We start from the raw sequence: 13,201 nt of genomic DNA, 5'->3' as shown, positions 1-13,201 counted from the left end.
CCATCTCTACTAAAAATACAAAAAATTAGCTGGGCATAGTGGGTGCCTATAATCCCAGCTACTCAGGAGGCTGAGGCAGGAGAATCGCTGGAACCCAGGAGGTGGAGGTTCCAGTGAGCCAAGATCATGCCACTGCACTCCAGCCTGGACAACAGAGCAAAACTCTATATTATAAATAAATGAATAAACAAATGCACAAAACAAAATTCTTAGGATTACAATGAGAATAATTATCAAAACTATATTTAAAAACAAATTTGGCCAGGCGCGGTGGCTCACGCCTGTAATCCTAGCACTTTGGGAGGCCAAGGCGGGTGGATCATGAGGTCAAGAGATGGAAACCAGCCTGCCCAACATGGTGAAACCCCATCTCTACTAAAAATACAACAATTAGCTGGGTGTGGTGGTGCACGCCTGTAGTCACAGCTACTCAGGAGGCTGAGGCAGGAGAATCACTTGAACCCAGGAGGCGGAGGTTGCAGTGAGCTGAGATTATGCCACTGCACTCCAGCCTGGTGACAGAGCGAGACTCCGTCTCACAAAAACACCCACAAAAAAAAAAAAAAAAATTTTGGAGCTGGGGAGCGCTGGCACACAACTGTAGTTCTAGCTACTCAAGAGGTTGAGAGGTTGAAAGGTTGAGGTGGGGAGTATCACTCAAGCCCAGAGTTCAAAGCCACCTGGGCAACATAGCAGGACCCCATCTCAAAAAAATAAAACCAGAAATTTATGATATTATGGGTTTACTAACATTAACAAGACTGGCCAAAAGTTAAATTTTCCTTTTTTAATGACCTCAGTGTGTTGTCGACCAGCTTGAATAAGAACATTAAACTGTGCGGTGGTCTTTGACTCCCCTCCTCTTACATATTGATCAGCAAACAACTAAAGACAGGGAATGCAGAAGAGTGGAGCTCTACTGAGAACAGGCAGATTCACCCTTTGGTCACTGAACCACTGCTAGGCCTGGAGGTGCCCAGTTAATGGCGGCTACATCACAGGAGCATCTGAAACAGAAGGTGCTCATGAACAATTTAGCGGTGGTTTAACAACCACTGTGAATTTGAAATCATTCGAGCATAAATATTTTGAGATACTTGCAATAACTACAATTTGACATGAAAATGTCTGTGATTTCTTTTTTTTGATGAGAAGGAGTCTCGCTCTGTCGCCTAGGCTGGAGTGCAGTGGCACAATCTCGGCTCACTGCAAGCTCCGCCTCCCGGGTTCACGCCATTCTCCTGCCTCAGCCTCCCGACTAGCTGGGACTACAGGCGCCTGACACCACACCTGGCTAAGTTTTTTGTAATTTTAGTAGAGACAGGGTTTCACCGTGTTGGCCAGGATGGTCTCGATCTCCTGACCTCGTGATCCACCCACCTCGGCCTCCCAAAGTGCTGGGATTACAGGCATGAGCCACCACACCCGGCCAAAATGTCTGTGATTTCTGTTGGTGACTAAGCCAAAGATACTACTACTTCAATCCATATACAAAGAAATCATAAATTTTGGTTAGAGGTTAGCAAAAATAAAAATATAATTTTTCCCATCCAAGTTTATGGATCCCCTGAATTCTGGACCCCAGAGTAAGAGCTTTCATCTTAGAAAAATATCTGACACATAGTAAATGTTCATTTTCATCATCATCATCTCAGGTCAGGGGACTACCAGGACTTTAGAATCAGATAAAATCAGCTGGGCGTGGTGGCTCAGGCCTGTAATCCCAGCACTTCCGGAGACTGATGTGGGTGGATCACCTGAGGTCAGGAGTTCGAGACCAGCCTGACCAACATGGAGAAACCCCATCTCTACTAAAAATACAAAATTAGCCAGGTGTGGTGGTACATGCCTGTAATCCCAGGTACTCGGGAGCTGAGGCAGGAGAATCCCTTGAACCCGGGAGGTAGAGGTAGCGGTGAGCCTAGATCGCATCATTGCACTCCAGCCTGGGTAACGAAAGTGAAACTCCATCTCAAAAAAAAGAAAAAAAAAGGCTGGGCGCGGTGGCTCACGCCTGTAATCCCAACACTTTGGGAGACCAAGGCGGGTGGATCATCTGAGGTCAGGAGTTCGAGACCAGCCTGGCCAACATGGCAAAACCCTGTCTCTACTAAAAATCCAAAAAATTAGCTGGGCATGGTGGAGGGTACCTATAATCCCAGCAACTCGGAAGGCTGAGTCAGGAGAATTGCTTGAACCCGCAGGCAGAGGTTGCAGTGAGTCGAGATTGTGCCATTGCACTCCAACCTGGGCAACAAGAGCAAAATTGTCTCAAAAAAAAAAAAAAAAAAAATCAGATAAAATCAGTTCCACACTCAACTGCTATGTGACTCAGCCCAACTTCTACAGCTCTCTGAATCTGTTTCTTCCTCTCCAGAAGGGATAGATACCTAGGCCTTAGCACTGTGATGACATTAAGTACTTTGAAATCTGCATCATGGGGTAGATATGAGTTATTATTGCTTTAATTCTGTGGGGAGGAGCCAACTGTTGTCACCTACTTCAGAATTTCTGCAGCACCCCCAGTCGTCAAAGCCTGTCATGACCTTACCGGTAACCCAGAGACCCAAAGTCTGAATTTCGCCCATGGTTGGCCCATGTAGTGTATGTGTGTTGTCAACATTTAATAATGTCACATACAAATTGAGATTTTCAGCTTCTCTGAACTTGGTCAGCTCTGGTGATGGCATCCCACCTTCACACTTGGTATTAACAGCCTCTTTCATTTTATGAGCCAGTTGGCTTCAAATTTGCAAAATGCCTGTCTCCAGCTTTGTGTTTTGCCTCGGGTCTGTGTCCCTTGAACACTTTGTGCTGCATCCTCCTTTAACATTTTTGCCTCTTCATGCAGCAGCCTCCCTATGGCACTCTAGCGAAGTCCAGTAAATTCTAACAGAGCCTTTATCCCAGTGTTCGGTAGACAGATCTGGATTTCATCAAATATCTTTCCTGAGCTGCCACCAGAGGTGAGAACCAGCCCCTTTCCTCCTTGAACCACGGTGCCTTTACTCTATGCTCCCAGCATCTGCCAGGGCTAGGCAGTTAGGGACACAGTAAGTGGCAACTTCTATTTATTTTTATTTATTCTTTTGAGATGGAGTTTTGCTCTTGTTGTCCTGGCTGGAGTGCAATGGCGTGATCTTGGCTCAGCGCAACCTCCACCTCCCAGGTTCAAGCTATTCTCCTGCCTCAGCCTCCCAAGTAGCTGCGATTACAGGCGTGCACCCCCACACCCGACTAATTTTGTATTTTTAGTAGAGATGGGGTTTCACCATGTTGGCCAGGCTGGTCTCAAACTCCTGACCTCAAGTGATCCACTTGCCTCGGCCTCTCAAAGTGCTGGGATTACAGGCATAAACCACCATGCCCGGCCGGCAGCTTCTATTTTAAAGGGCTTTGTTTTGTTTTTTGAGAGTCTTGCTCTGCTGCCCAGGCTGGAGTACAGTGGCGCAGTCTTGGCTCACTGCAACCTCTCCCTCCCAGATTCAAGTGATTCTCGTACCTCAATCTCCCGAGTAGCTGGGATTACAGGTGTGTGCCACCACACCCAGTTAATTTTTGTATTTTTAGTAGAGACAGGGTTTTGCCACGTTGGCCAGGCTGGTCTCAAACTCCTGACCTCAAGTAATCCACCTACCTCGGCCTCCCACGCTTGGCTCCCTGGGATTACAGGCGTGAGCCACCATGCCCGGCCTATTTTAAAAAGCTTTATGAATATAAAGTTCTACATATTTGCTGTATACATTTCAAAGGTAATAGGTTAAGTGAAAGCAGGATGTGCCCTTTCCCCAGTGTGTCTCTATCATGTTCCCCAGTGGGGGCCACTGCTAAATTTGGGATATTCTTCTGTTTTCTATATCTGCAGATAGTCTACATACTATTCTGCAAACTGTACTTTTTCTTTTCTTTTCTTTTTTTTTTATTGGAGACAGGGTCTGGCCGTCACCCAGGTTGGAGTGCAATGGTGTGACCTCGGCTCATTGCAGCCTCCACCTCCTGGGCTCAAGTGATCCTCCTACCTCAGCCTCCTGAGTAGCTGGGACTACAGGCATGCACCACCATGCCTGGCTAAATTATTATTATTTTTTTTGGTAGAGATGAGGTTTCACCTTTGCCCAGGTTGGTCTCGAACTCCTGGACTCAAGCAATCTGCCTGCCTCAGCCTCCTAAAGTGCTGCCCAACCATACTTTTTCATTTAAGAGATAATGGATACCAAATGAAATACAAGTTACGTGCTTAGAACAATGACTACTATTTTTAACGTGTCATGGGCAGCTTTCTTAATTGGTATATGCAGATATGCTTTTATCACTGTTTCAAGCTGAGGGCAGGGAAGTCCCTGCAGAAACTTTGTCTTGAAGAAACGGGTTAAATTGGCTGGGCGCAGTGGCTCATGCCTCTAACCCCAGCACTTTGGAAGGCCGAGGCGGGTGGATCATGAGGTCAGGAGTTCAAGACCAGCCTGACCAATATGGTGAAACCCCGTCTCTACTACAAATACAAAAATTAACCGGGTGCAGTGGCAGGTGCCTGTAATCTCAGCTACTCGGGAGGCTGAGGCAGGAGATTCGCTTGAATCTGGGTGGCAGAGGTTGCAGTGAGCTGAGATCATGCCACTGCACTCAGGCCTGGGTGACAGAGTGAGACTCTGTCTTTGAAAAAAAAAGAAAGAAAGAAATAGGTTAAATGTGCCATCCCTCAAGGTAGGGGTGGTTGATTTCACAGAAATCAAATCGAAAAGGCACCCTCCCCTTCCTTCCATAATGCTGGCATCCAATCATCTGAAGTAGGGATGGGGCTCGGACCAGGGGCTGAGGGAGGCCCGCCCAGTACCTGGTCCACGCCTGGGACTCCTGAGCCCTGCCAGCCAAGGCCTCTTCTGCCTACCCAGACCCGCCTCCTTGGACAGTGGGGGAGGTGCCGCTCAAGCCTGATGCTGATCTCTTTTGACAGCTGCTCCTAAGGCTGGCAGGATGGTAGGCAGTGGGGGAAGGGACCAGATTTAAAGGTCCAGTTGCTCCGCCCCCTGCCAGACCTTGGCAGGCAGGCGCGGGTGAGCATCTTCTGAGGGCTTGGGTCTTGCGTATGTAGAAGGTCAGAGACCCCTCTACCCTAGTTTCCACTTCTTGGTATCATAAAGACCACTGGTCTTCATGTCCGCTCCCACCCTATAGGCCGCCAGGGAGACCAGTGCCGCCCACCATGCGATTTCGACGCCTGACCCCTGGTTACTTCCGGGTGCTACAGGTAAGTACCCCTGATCAATGGTTTCTGGCACGACTGACCCCTTCTTCCCCCTACCATAGCTGGGTTGACACCCCCAACAGCCAGGCTGTCACGTTCCCTGCCGCCTGAGCAGGCAGGCCCAGATGGGCAGTGAGGCGAAAGGGATTGGGGTGGAATCTCCCTGGGGCAGTACCAGCGTCCATGTCTCCTTCCCCTAGCTACACCTACTCAGCCCCTTCCCACTCCCCACCTTCCTGGCAGTCTCAACTGACCCCTGAGGCACACCCTCTGTGCACCTCCAGATGCAGGTAGCTGGTGAGCTGAAGGCAGAGCCCCGCAGTCTGCTGGTGGGAGTTGTGGCTACAGTGCTAGCTGTCCTCGGGCTGGGTGGCTCCTGCTATGCCGTCTGGAAGATGGTGGGGCAGCGGCGGGTGCCACGGGCCCCATAATGAAGAAGAGAGACTCTCACCTGGACGCTGGGGGTAGGTGACTCGGGAGGGGGCTGCAATCTCAGAAGCCTTCTTTTCTGGGGATCAGTCTCTGTCGGAAGCAGGACAGAGTAATCTGATCCCACTCCCGCCACCCCACACTGCATCAGGCCTCCATCTGGGTGCTCCAGTTCAGATGCTAGGACCTCAGAGGGAAGGCAGGGATGTGGGCTCCAAAGATAGACCAAGATTGACACCCTAGGCCTGGTGCACAGAAAGGACTAGACAAGCCCTTCCAGGGCAGGAGTTTGAGACAGCGACCTGGAAGTTAGAGTTGGAGGCAAGCTCTCTTTGTCCAGTTCCTTTATTGGGGGCAGGGCACCCAGAAGAGGCCCTCCGTTCCCCAAACCCAGAGCCAAAAGGGGTTGGCACGCTCCCTCCCAGCCTAGTCCTTGCGTCACTGTCCATGGGCAACTCCTCTGCCCTGCATCTTCAGGCCATGTCAGGTAGAGGTGTCCATCTCAGGGACCTCAGTGGACACTTCTGTGGGCACTGCTAGCCGCCTGGGGGGCACATAGGATCCCATACCCGCTGCCCTCTCCGCCTCTTCCTGACTGTAGGGCTCGACGCTCAGCTGCTTCAGCCTGGGAGAAAGAAAAACAGGAGTTGGGAGCTGACAGGTGAAAGCCCTATCTGCTGAGCACCCATCCATCAATCCTCTCCTCACTCCTTCATACCTTTTCTTGTGGTCTTTGGATCGGAAGTGGGTCTTCAGATTGGCGGAATCGATGAAGTACCTCCTGTAGGGATGGAAGTGAGAAGGAGAGTGAGGAGGTGATAGTCTCCCAAGTACACCTATCTCCATAGCCCTAGCTTGTCCCTGACGCCAGGATCCGGGTCTGAGAAACGGGAGGCGGGCGGACCCACGGGTCCCAAGAGAGAAGGCTCTGCACGGCCTGGGGCTTGAACTTCACATCTCCCGGCCGGTACCGCGGACCCTCCTCCGCCCCAGGCCGGGCTCGTCCGGGACTCACGCGCAGGCCAGACAGCGGTGCAGGCCGCCCCCTGGCAGGTCGGGGTCGGGCTCGGCGTCTGGGTCGGGCTGGGGCCGTGCGGGTCCCAGAGGCCGCAGCTCGCGGTGAATTTCATCCAGGTCCGGCCGCCGCCGCTTCGCCTTCATCTGCCGGGCTAGAGAGTGCGCTCGGTGCGCGCCTGTCCGGCGGGAGCGACCCATGGCCAGAAACAGCCCGGCCGGCCAAGGGGCCAGGAGCAGGGCAGTGAGCACACGTGTGAGCGCTTCCGGGCCGATCAGCGACGTCAGGCCACGCAGGGGGGCGAGGCAGGCTCTGCCGGACCGCCTCTGATGACGTCACTCTCGGCCAGCGGCTCGAGCGCCGCCAGGCGGCCGTCGACGTCAGTGACCGAGCTCGGGACGGGTCTCCAAAATTGTGACCACTGAAGGGCATGGCCACGCGGGCCCTAGCTGGGGAAGCGCGGGGTGGTGCGTGCGCCTAGGGGTTTCGGGGCCGTCTTGCTGCCCTGCTCTCCCTGGCCTGGCCCAACCAGTATCAGTGCCAACCTCTGCCCCTGTCGTCCCTTCCTGTTTCCCAGACCTTGGACTCCGCGGTGGGGGTGGGATGCTGCATCGCTGGAAAGCACTGATAAATGTCTGTGTCATGAATAAATTAGCAAATGACTGAGAGTGAATAAGTTTGGAATCCCAGCCCCACAGGGCTTCCCGAGATATCTCCAGTCCCTGGAAAACCCGTCACTTCTCCCGGCTCCCATTATTCCCTTGAATCTCCATCCTCTCTCTGCCCCCAGCCAAATCCATGAAGGGTGTTCCTCCCCAGAGATTGCAGTCCTCAGGCATCCAGATTCCAGAGGGCTCAGTTCCTCTCACAAGTACTTATAGAAGGACCTCTCCATCTTTGCCTCCTTTCTCTAAGCCCTGGGCTCCCAGAGGTGGGCTGGCAGCAAAGGCCTAGGTATTGCATGCTCAGAGTGGGCAGAAGCCTAGAGGGCCTTTCCCCATTCACAGGATCCTGGTGCCTCCCAGGCTGGCCAGAGCCAACTCAGCTGGAAGGGGCCAGAGGAGCTAAGCAATAATTCAGGGGCTCCAGCTCTTTGGAATCTGTTGCCGGGAAACAAGGAGACAGGCACGTGTATCCCTGGGGAGAGGAATCAGTTTCCAGCCCAGACAAAGGAGTGAAATGTAAGCCCAAGGTGCCCACTGGGGGCCTGGGGACCTTCCTGCTCCAGTTCATTGAGGCTGAGTAGGGACAAGGGGTGGAGCCCTGCTGAGGACACAACTGGTATGACTACAGTCACAGGGGCTCCAGTGTGGGTCCCAGACCTCAGGATTTTGTGAATGGACGAAGATTTTCCTGGAGCCATGCTAAGAGATGAACAACCTCAAGTACTCCTAGGCCCAAGAAGAAAGCCTCTCTAGGGCCGGGCGCGGTGGCTCAAGCCTGTAATCCCAGCACTTTGGGAGGAGGACGGGCGGATCACGAGGTCAGGAGATCGAGACCATCCTGGCTAACATGGTGAAACCCCGTCTCCACTAAAAAATACAAAAAACTAGCCGGGCGAGGTGGCGGGCGCCTGTAGTCCCAGCTACTCGGGAGGCTGAGGCAGGAGAATGGCGTAAACCCGGGAGGCGGAGCTTGCAGTGAGCTGAGATCCGGCCACTGCACTCTAGCCTGGGCGACAGAGCGAGACTCCGTCTCAAAAAAAAAAAAAAAGAAAGCCTCTCTAGAGACAGATGTCTTCGTTATTCTTGGCCAATATGGGTCAAGACAAGGAGCTAAGGTGGCGGAAGCCTGTTCCATCCCCCACCCCCCTGACTCCTTTGGATCAGGTTCACCTCCTGGGCACTGTGCCAGCTGGGGAGGCTGGTGCATCTTTAATGAAGTCACTGGATCCCCCAGACAGGCTCTTGGCCTCACCAAGTTCCTAGGGCCAGACTCACTGGTATCCACTGAGCCACCACCTTCCTGTGCTAGGGTGCCAGACCCCTTCCCCCTGCAGCCATGAACCAGGCCTTCTGGAAAACCTACAAGTCCAAAGTGCTACAGACACTGAGTGGGGAATCTGAGGAAGACCTGGCAGAGGAGGTGGGTACCATCCATGCATGCTGGGTGGAGCATATGCAGAGGGGCAGCAGGAATGAGCAGTATGAAGTGGGGCACAGGATAGGCTTGGAGGTGGGGGGGCCACGTTCGTGCAGACAGCACATTCAGGAATGGTAAAGAGCATGGTGCAGCATCAGAAAGCCAGGACATTCAAGAAAACTGAGGAAGAAGAAAAGACTTAGGGACTATGGGAGGAGTGGCCACTGTCTCCAAAGATCTCGAGGCTGCCACATGGAAGAGATTCTTCTAGGACCAGTGGGCAGTAGGCATATGGGCACACTTAGCTGGACACAACTTTCTAATGGGAGCAGAATTAGGAGTGATGTAGTGAGCCTCCTGTTACTAGAGGTAGGGGGAGTGGCGCCTATACTAGAAAGGTCACTGTAGCAGCATCAGATCAAAGCCATACTTAGACCATGTGTTGTTCTGACATTAAAAAAAAAAAAAACAAAAAACCAAAAAAACAGGCTGGGCTAGGCATGGTGGCTCATGCCTGTAATCCTAGCACTTTGGGGGGCCGAGGCGGGTGAACTGCCTGAGCTCAGGAGTTCAAGACCAGCCTGGGCAACACAGTGAAACCTAGTCTCTACTAAAATACAAAAAAAAAGTAGCCAGACATGGCAGCGTGTGCCTGTAATCCCAGCTACTTGGGAGGCTGAGGCAGGAGAATTGCTTGAGCCTGGGAGGCGGAGGTTGCAATGAGCGGAGATTGTACCATTGCACTCCAGCCTGGGTGACGGGGCAAGACTCTGCCAAAAAAAAAAAAAAAAAAAACAAAAAACAGGCTGGGTGCAGTGGCTCCCGCCTGTAATACTAGCACTTTGGGAGGTCACAGAGGGTGGATCACCTGAGGTCAGGAGTTGGAGAGCAGCCTGGCTAACATGGCGAAACCCTGCCTCTACTAAAAATACAAAAATTAGCCAGGCATGGTGGCGGGCACCTGTAATCCTGTCTACTCAGGGGCTGAAGCAGGAGGATCACTTGAGCCCAAGATTTTGAGACCAGCCTGGGTGACATAGGGTGAAACCCTATCTCAACAAAAAAATACAAAAATTAGACAGGCACGGTGGCACCACACCTGTAGTCCCAGCTACTCAGGAGGCTGAGGTGGGCGGATCGCTTGAGCCCAGGGAGGTCAAGGCTCCACCGCACTACAGCCTGTGTGACAGGTGAGACTTTGTCCCAAAACAACAATGACAACAGCAAAGTTTCTGAAACCAGGGACAGTCTTATGTCTGGAGGCTGTGATAAGTGGCAGTCACACAATCACAAGAAGTGTGGCAGAGGCAGGAATTGGTTGGGAGGGGCGGAGAATGGTTTGAATGCTTGAATGTCTGGAGAGGTTGGTGTCTAAGGCTGGGCTTGTGCAGAAATGTCGGTGGGTAACTGGTGTGATCAGTGTCTGTGTGGAATCCGCAGTGAAGGTGTATGTGTAGGTGTGAACATTTTGGGCAGCAGTCTATGCCTGTATGTCTCTGTGTAGACATTTGTAGGTGTTATGTTTGTACGGTGTACGTGTTTTGGTATCTGTTTTTGGGTGAAGAGGTTTTGTGTGTTGTGGATGGGCCTCCGTGCAGCTTTCTGTGGTTGTGTAAGTGCACAGGTGTGAACGGTATAACTGTGTGTGTCCTTGTATAGGTACCTCATTAACACATACGTCTATGTGCAGATGAAGAGCTGAAGCCATGTGGGGCACACTCATGTACAGGTGTGTGTCTACATCAGAGTGCATGCCCATGTCCACATGCTTTTGAGTGTATATGGATGTGTCTGTGGTGGGCAGGTATGTGTGCTCAAGGGTGTCTGCAGCTCGGGCCAGTGGCTCACACCTGTAATCCCAGCACTTTGGGAGGCCGAGATGGGCAGATCACTTGAGGCCAGGAGTTCGAGACCAGCCTGGCCAACATGGCAAAACCCCATCTCTATTAAAAATACAAAAAGTAGCAGGGTGGTGGCAGGTGCCTGTAATCCCAGATACTCAGGAGGCTGAGGCAGGAGAATCACTTGAACCCGGAAGGCAGAGGTTGCAGTGAGCTGAGATCGTGCCACTGCACCCCACGGCACTCTGGCCTAGGCAACAGAGCAAGACTCTGACACACACACACACACACACACACACACACACACACACGAGGAAAAAGGTTGTCTGCAGGGATTTACTCTGTAGGTATATCTGTATGCATTCCCATGTGCCCTTGTGGATCTGTGGAGTGTGTGTGTGTTTAGTTCTGTGGTATTTGGGGTGCCTGGTCTGTGTGTACTAGGCTAGCAGTGGAGGAGGGAGATCCCACTCCTCTGGGGCCTCTCTCATGCAGTGTGGGGGTCTTGTGTCCCAGAGGGAGAACCCAGCATTAGTGGAGTCTGAGACAGCAGAACCAACCGAGGAGACCTTCAATCCCATGTCACAGCTGGCCCGCCGGGTGAGTCTTCTCCCTTCTTCCACCCCAATCCTGGGCAGCCTGGCAGAGGCTTCTGTGGAGTCCTGGGAGGTTATGCTGGGCCCCTTCCCTGACTCCCAACCCCTTTCCCAGGTTCAGGGGGTCGGGGTGAAAGGCTGGCTGACAATGTCATCTCTGTTTAACAAAGAAGATGAAGATAAGCTGCTACCATCAGAGCCTTGCGCTGACCAGTATGTGTGTGTGTGTTTGTGGTGGTTCTGGAAGGGGCCTGAGGTCCCCCTTCTGCCTGGTCCTTTCCTTCTGGTTTGTTTGTCTTTCTAACCACTGAGGGCTGGGGAGGGGCAGTCCCAGGCTGTTTGTTTCTCTCGGCAGGAAACAGGCCAAATCAGCGTATCTGGGAGATTAGGGTAAATCTCTGGAGGAATTGACCAGCTGTTGGGATTGAGGTGCTAGAAGGTATTTTATGGGCTCTCTGGACCCATCCGCTTGGGAGGGGCCATCTCTCTAAAATCCAAGAATGGAGAATACCTTTAGGTGTTTGCAACAGGTGATCCAGCTCCAAGGTTCCCAAGTATTGTCTAAACCCTCACCCTCCAAGGAAGCATGTCACAAACATATTCCTGGACCCTCCTTCAGAGACTCCGAGTTCGCCTGTGTGGCAGAGTCTTGGAGATCTAGCCATGTTTTCAGCAAGCCCCACCAGGGCCCCGCAGCATGCTGCTTTGGGAATCACTGTCTTAGAAGGTCTTTGATGCTGAAGATTAGAGGGTGGGACCTGGGACCTCAGTCTCCCTCCTGGCTCCATCTCTGGCACATTTTCCATTTCTGCCTTTTCTCCATCCTGGTCACATCCCCCTCTCACCACTTAACCTATTCTTTTCTCCTAGGGTCCCCATGACCCAGCAGCCTCTCCCGCGCCCAGGTTTCCATTCTTTCCCCCCACCCTCACCTCCCGTTCCTTAAGAAACTTCCTGGACTGGAGGCTTCCACTTCAAGCTTCATCACCTCTCTGTGACTGCCCTTCCCCCCAACATCTTCCCACCTCTCTTGAGTCCCCTGCTCTCCCCTAAGGCTCTGACCTAGGCCTTTCTGTTGCTCCACCTTTCTCCCGTGCCCCCAGTCCCCCTTTCCCTTAATGTCAGGACCTGATCCCTCTCCGGGCTCCGTCTCTTTTCCCCAGGGCTTCCCTCAGGTGGGATCTGAACAGCCCCTCCCACTCCCACCTGCTCTCCCAGGGATCCTTCCAGCTTCCCAGACCTGCACACGCCTCCAGCGTCCCTCCTCAGCCACGCCTAAACCCCTGACCTCATTCTCTCCCCAGGGATCCTGATCCCCGTTGCCTCCCTCTACACCCCTCGCCTAATCCCCTGACCCTGTCCCACCCCAGCCCCCTTTCCCAGGGCCTCTGAGCCCTCCCCTTGCCTCCAGGCCCTGTCCCGCCTCCATGTCCCGGTCCCCCACTCGCCACCTGACCCCGCTCCTCACCACTGCCCCTGACTCCGCCCGGGTTCCCCCGGCCCCACTAAACTTGTCCCTCGGCCCAGCCTCCTCTCCGATGTTCCTCCCCGGGACCGCTCGACCGCTTCCCTGACCGCGGCCCTCTCCCGCAGCCCTCTGGCGGCGCGACCCCCCTCGCAGGCGGCGGCGGCGGAGGCGCGCGGTCCGGGCTTCTGGGACGCGTTTGCCAGCAGGTGGCAGCTGCAGCAGCAGCAGGCGGCGGCGTCCATGCTGCGTGGCACCGAGCCCACTCTGGAGCCAGACCACGAACCCGCGGACGAGGCCGCCGAGCGCCCCGAGTCGCAGGAGGCCGAGCCGGTGGCCGGCTTCAAGTGGGGCTTCCTCACTCACAAACTGGCCGAGATGAGGGTGAAGGCCGCGCCCAAGGGCGACTAGCGGGCTGGCCGAACCCGGCGCCCGCTGCTCCCACCCCTAATAAAAACCCTGGCCCGACAGTCTGTGTGACCGCGTGCTTTTGTCCAGACATCCAGAAAGACTGCTTTTGCGGGGGGC

General features: G+C 53.5%; 3 protein-coding genes across 15 annotated transcripts in view; 2 read left to right on the top strand and 1 right to left on the bottom strand.

Moving 5' to 3' along the window:
* The first annotated feature begins 5,026 nt into the window (after positions 1-5,026).
* On the top strand, positions 5,027-5,709 carry ZNF593OS (ZNF593 opposite strand). The gene is made up of 2 exons (XM_050793904.1): positions 5,027-5,248; positions 5,530-5,709. The coding sequence occupies exons 1-2, from the start codon at positions 5,204-5,206 to the stop codon at positions 5,674-5,676; spliced, it is 192 nt and encodes a 63-aa protein (XP_050649861.1). The 5' UTR covers positions 5,027-5,203; the 3' UTR covers positions 5,677-5,709.
* Positions 5,710-6,001: 292 nt separating this feature from the next.
* Positions 6,002-13,201, bottom strand: part of ZNF593 (zinc finger protein 593) — a 391,757-nt gene continuing 384,557 nt past the window's right edge. For 11 of the 13 annotated variants that reach the window (XM_050793481.1, XM_050793532.1, XM_050793487.1 and 8 more), the window contains exons 2-4: positions 6,690-6,965; positions 6,393-6,455; positions 6,002-6,299 (exon numbers count right to left, since the gene is read on the bottom strand). In XM_050793481.1, the coding sequence (XP_050649438.1) occupies positions 6,158-6,299; positions 6,393-6,455; positions 6,690-6,889 (405 nt within the window). In that variant the 5' untranslated portion in view covers positions 6,890-6,965 and the 3' untranslated portion in view covers positions 6,002-6,157. Of the gene's footprint in view, positions 6,300-6,392; positions 6,456-6,689; positions 6,984-13,201 lie in introns of those variants that run through there. The other 2 variants (XM_050793490.1, XM_050793465.1) reach the window with 2 other exon arrangements.
* On the top strand, positions 8,691-13,084 carry C1H1orf232 (chromosome 1 C1orf232 homolog). The gene is made up of 4 exons (XM_050793204.1): positions 8,691-8,774; positions 11,129-11,212; positions 11,324-11,421; positions 12,802-13,084. The coding sequence occupies exons 1-4, from the start codon at positions 8,691-8,693 to the stop codon at positions 13,082-13,084; spliced, it is 549 nt and encodes a 182-aa protein (XP_050649161.1).

The sequence above is a fragment of the Macaca thibetana genome, chromosome 1, assembly GCF_024542745.1.
Source record: "Macaca thibetana thibetana isolate TM-01 chromosome 1, ASM2454274v1, whole genome shotgun sequence".
Taxonomy (NCBI): Eukaryota; Metazoa; Chordata; class Mammalia; order Primates; family Cercopithecidae; genus Macaca; species Macaca thibetana.
This window is presented reverse-complemented; position numbering and strand designations above follow the sequence as displayed.

Bases quoted from the DNA above. Each gene is read 5' to 3' on its own strand.
- ZNF593OS (XM_050793904.1), top strand. From the start codon at position 5,204: ATGCGATTTCGACGCCTGACCCCTGGTTACTTCCGGGTGCTACAG. The intron at 5,249-5,529 runs GTAAGTACCCCT...GTGCACCTCCAG, and splicing joins GTTACTTCCGGGTGCTACAG to ATGCAGGTAGCTGGTGAGCT.
- C1H1orf232 (XM_050793204.1), top strand. From the start codon at position 8,691: ATGAACCAGGCCTTCTGGAAAACCTACAAGTCCAAAGTGCTACAGACA. The intron at 11,213-11,323 runs GTGAGTCTTCTC...CCCCTTTCCCAG, and splicing joins TGTCACAGCTGGCCCGCCGG to GTTCAGGGGGTCGGGGTGAA. The intron at 11,422-12,801 runs GTATGTGTGTGT...CCTCTCCCGCAG, and splicing joins TCAGAGCCTTGCGCTGACCA to CCCTCTGGCGGCGCGACCCC.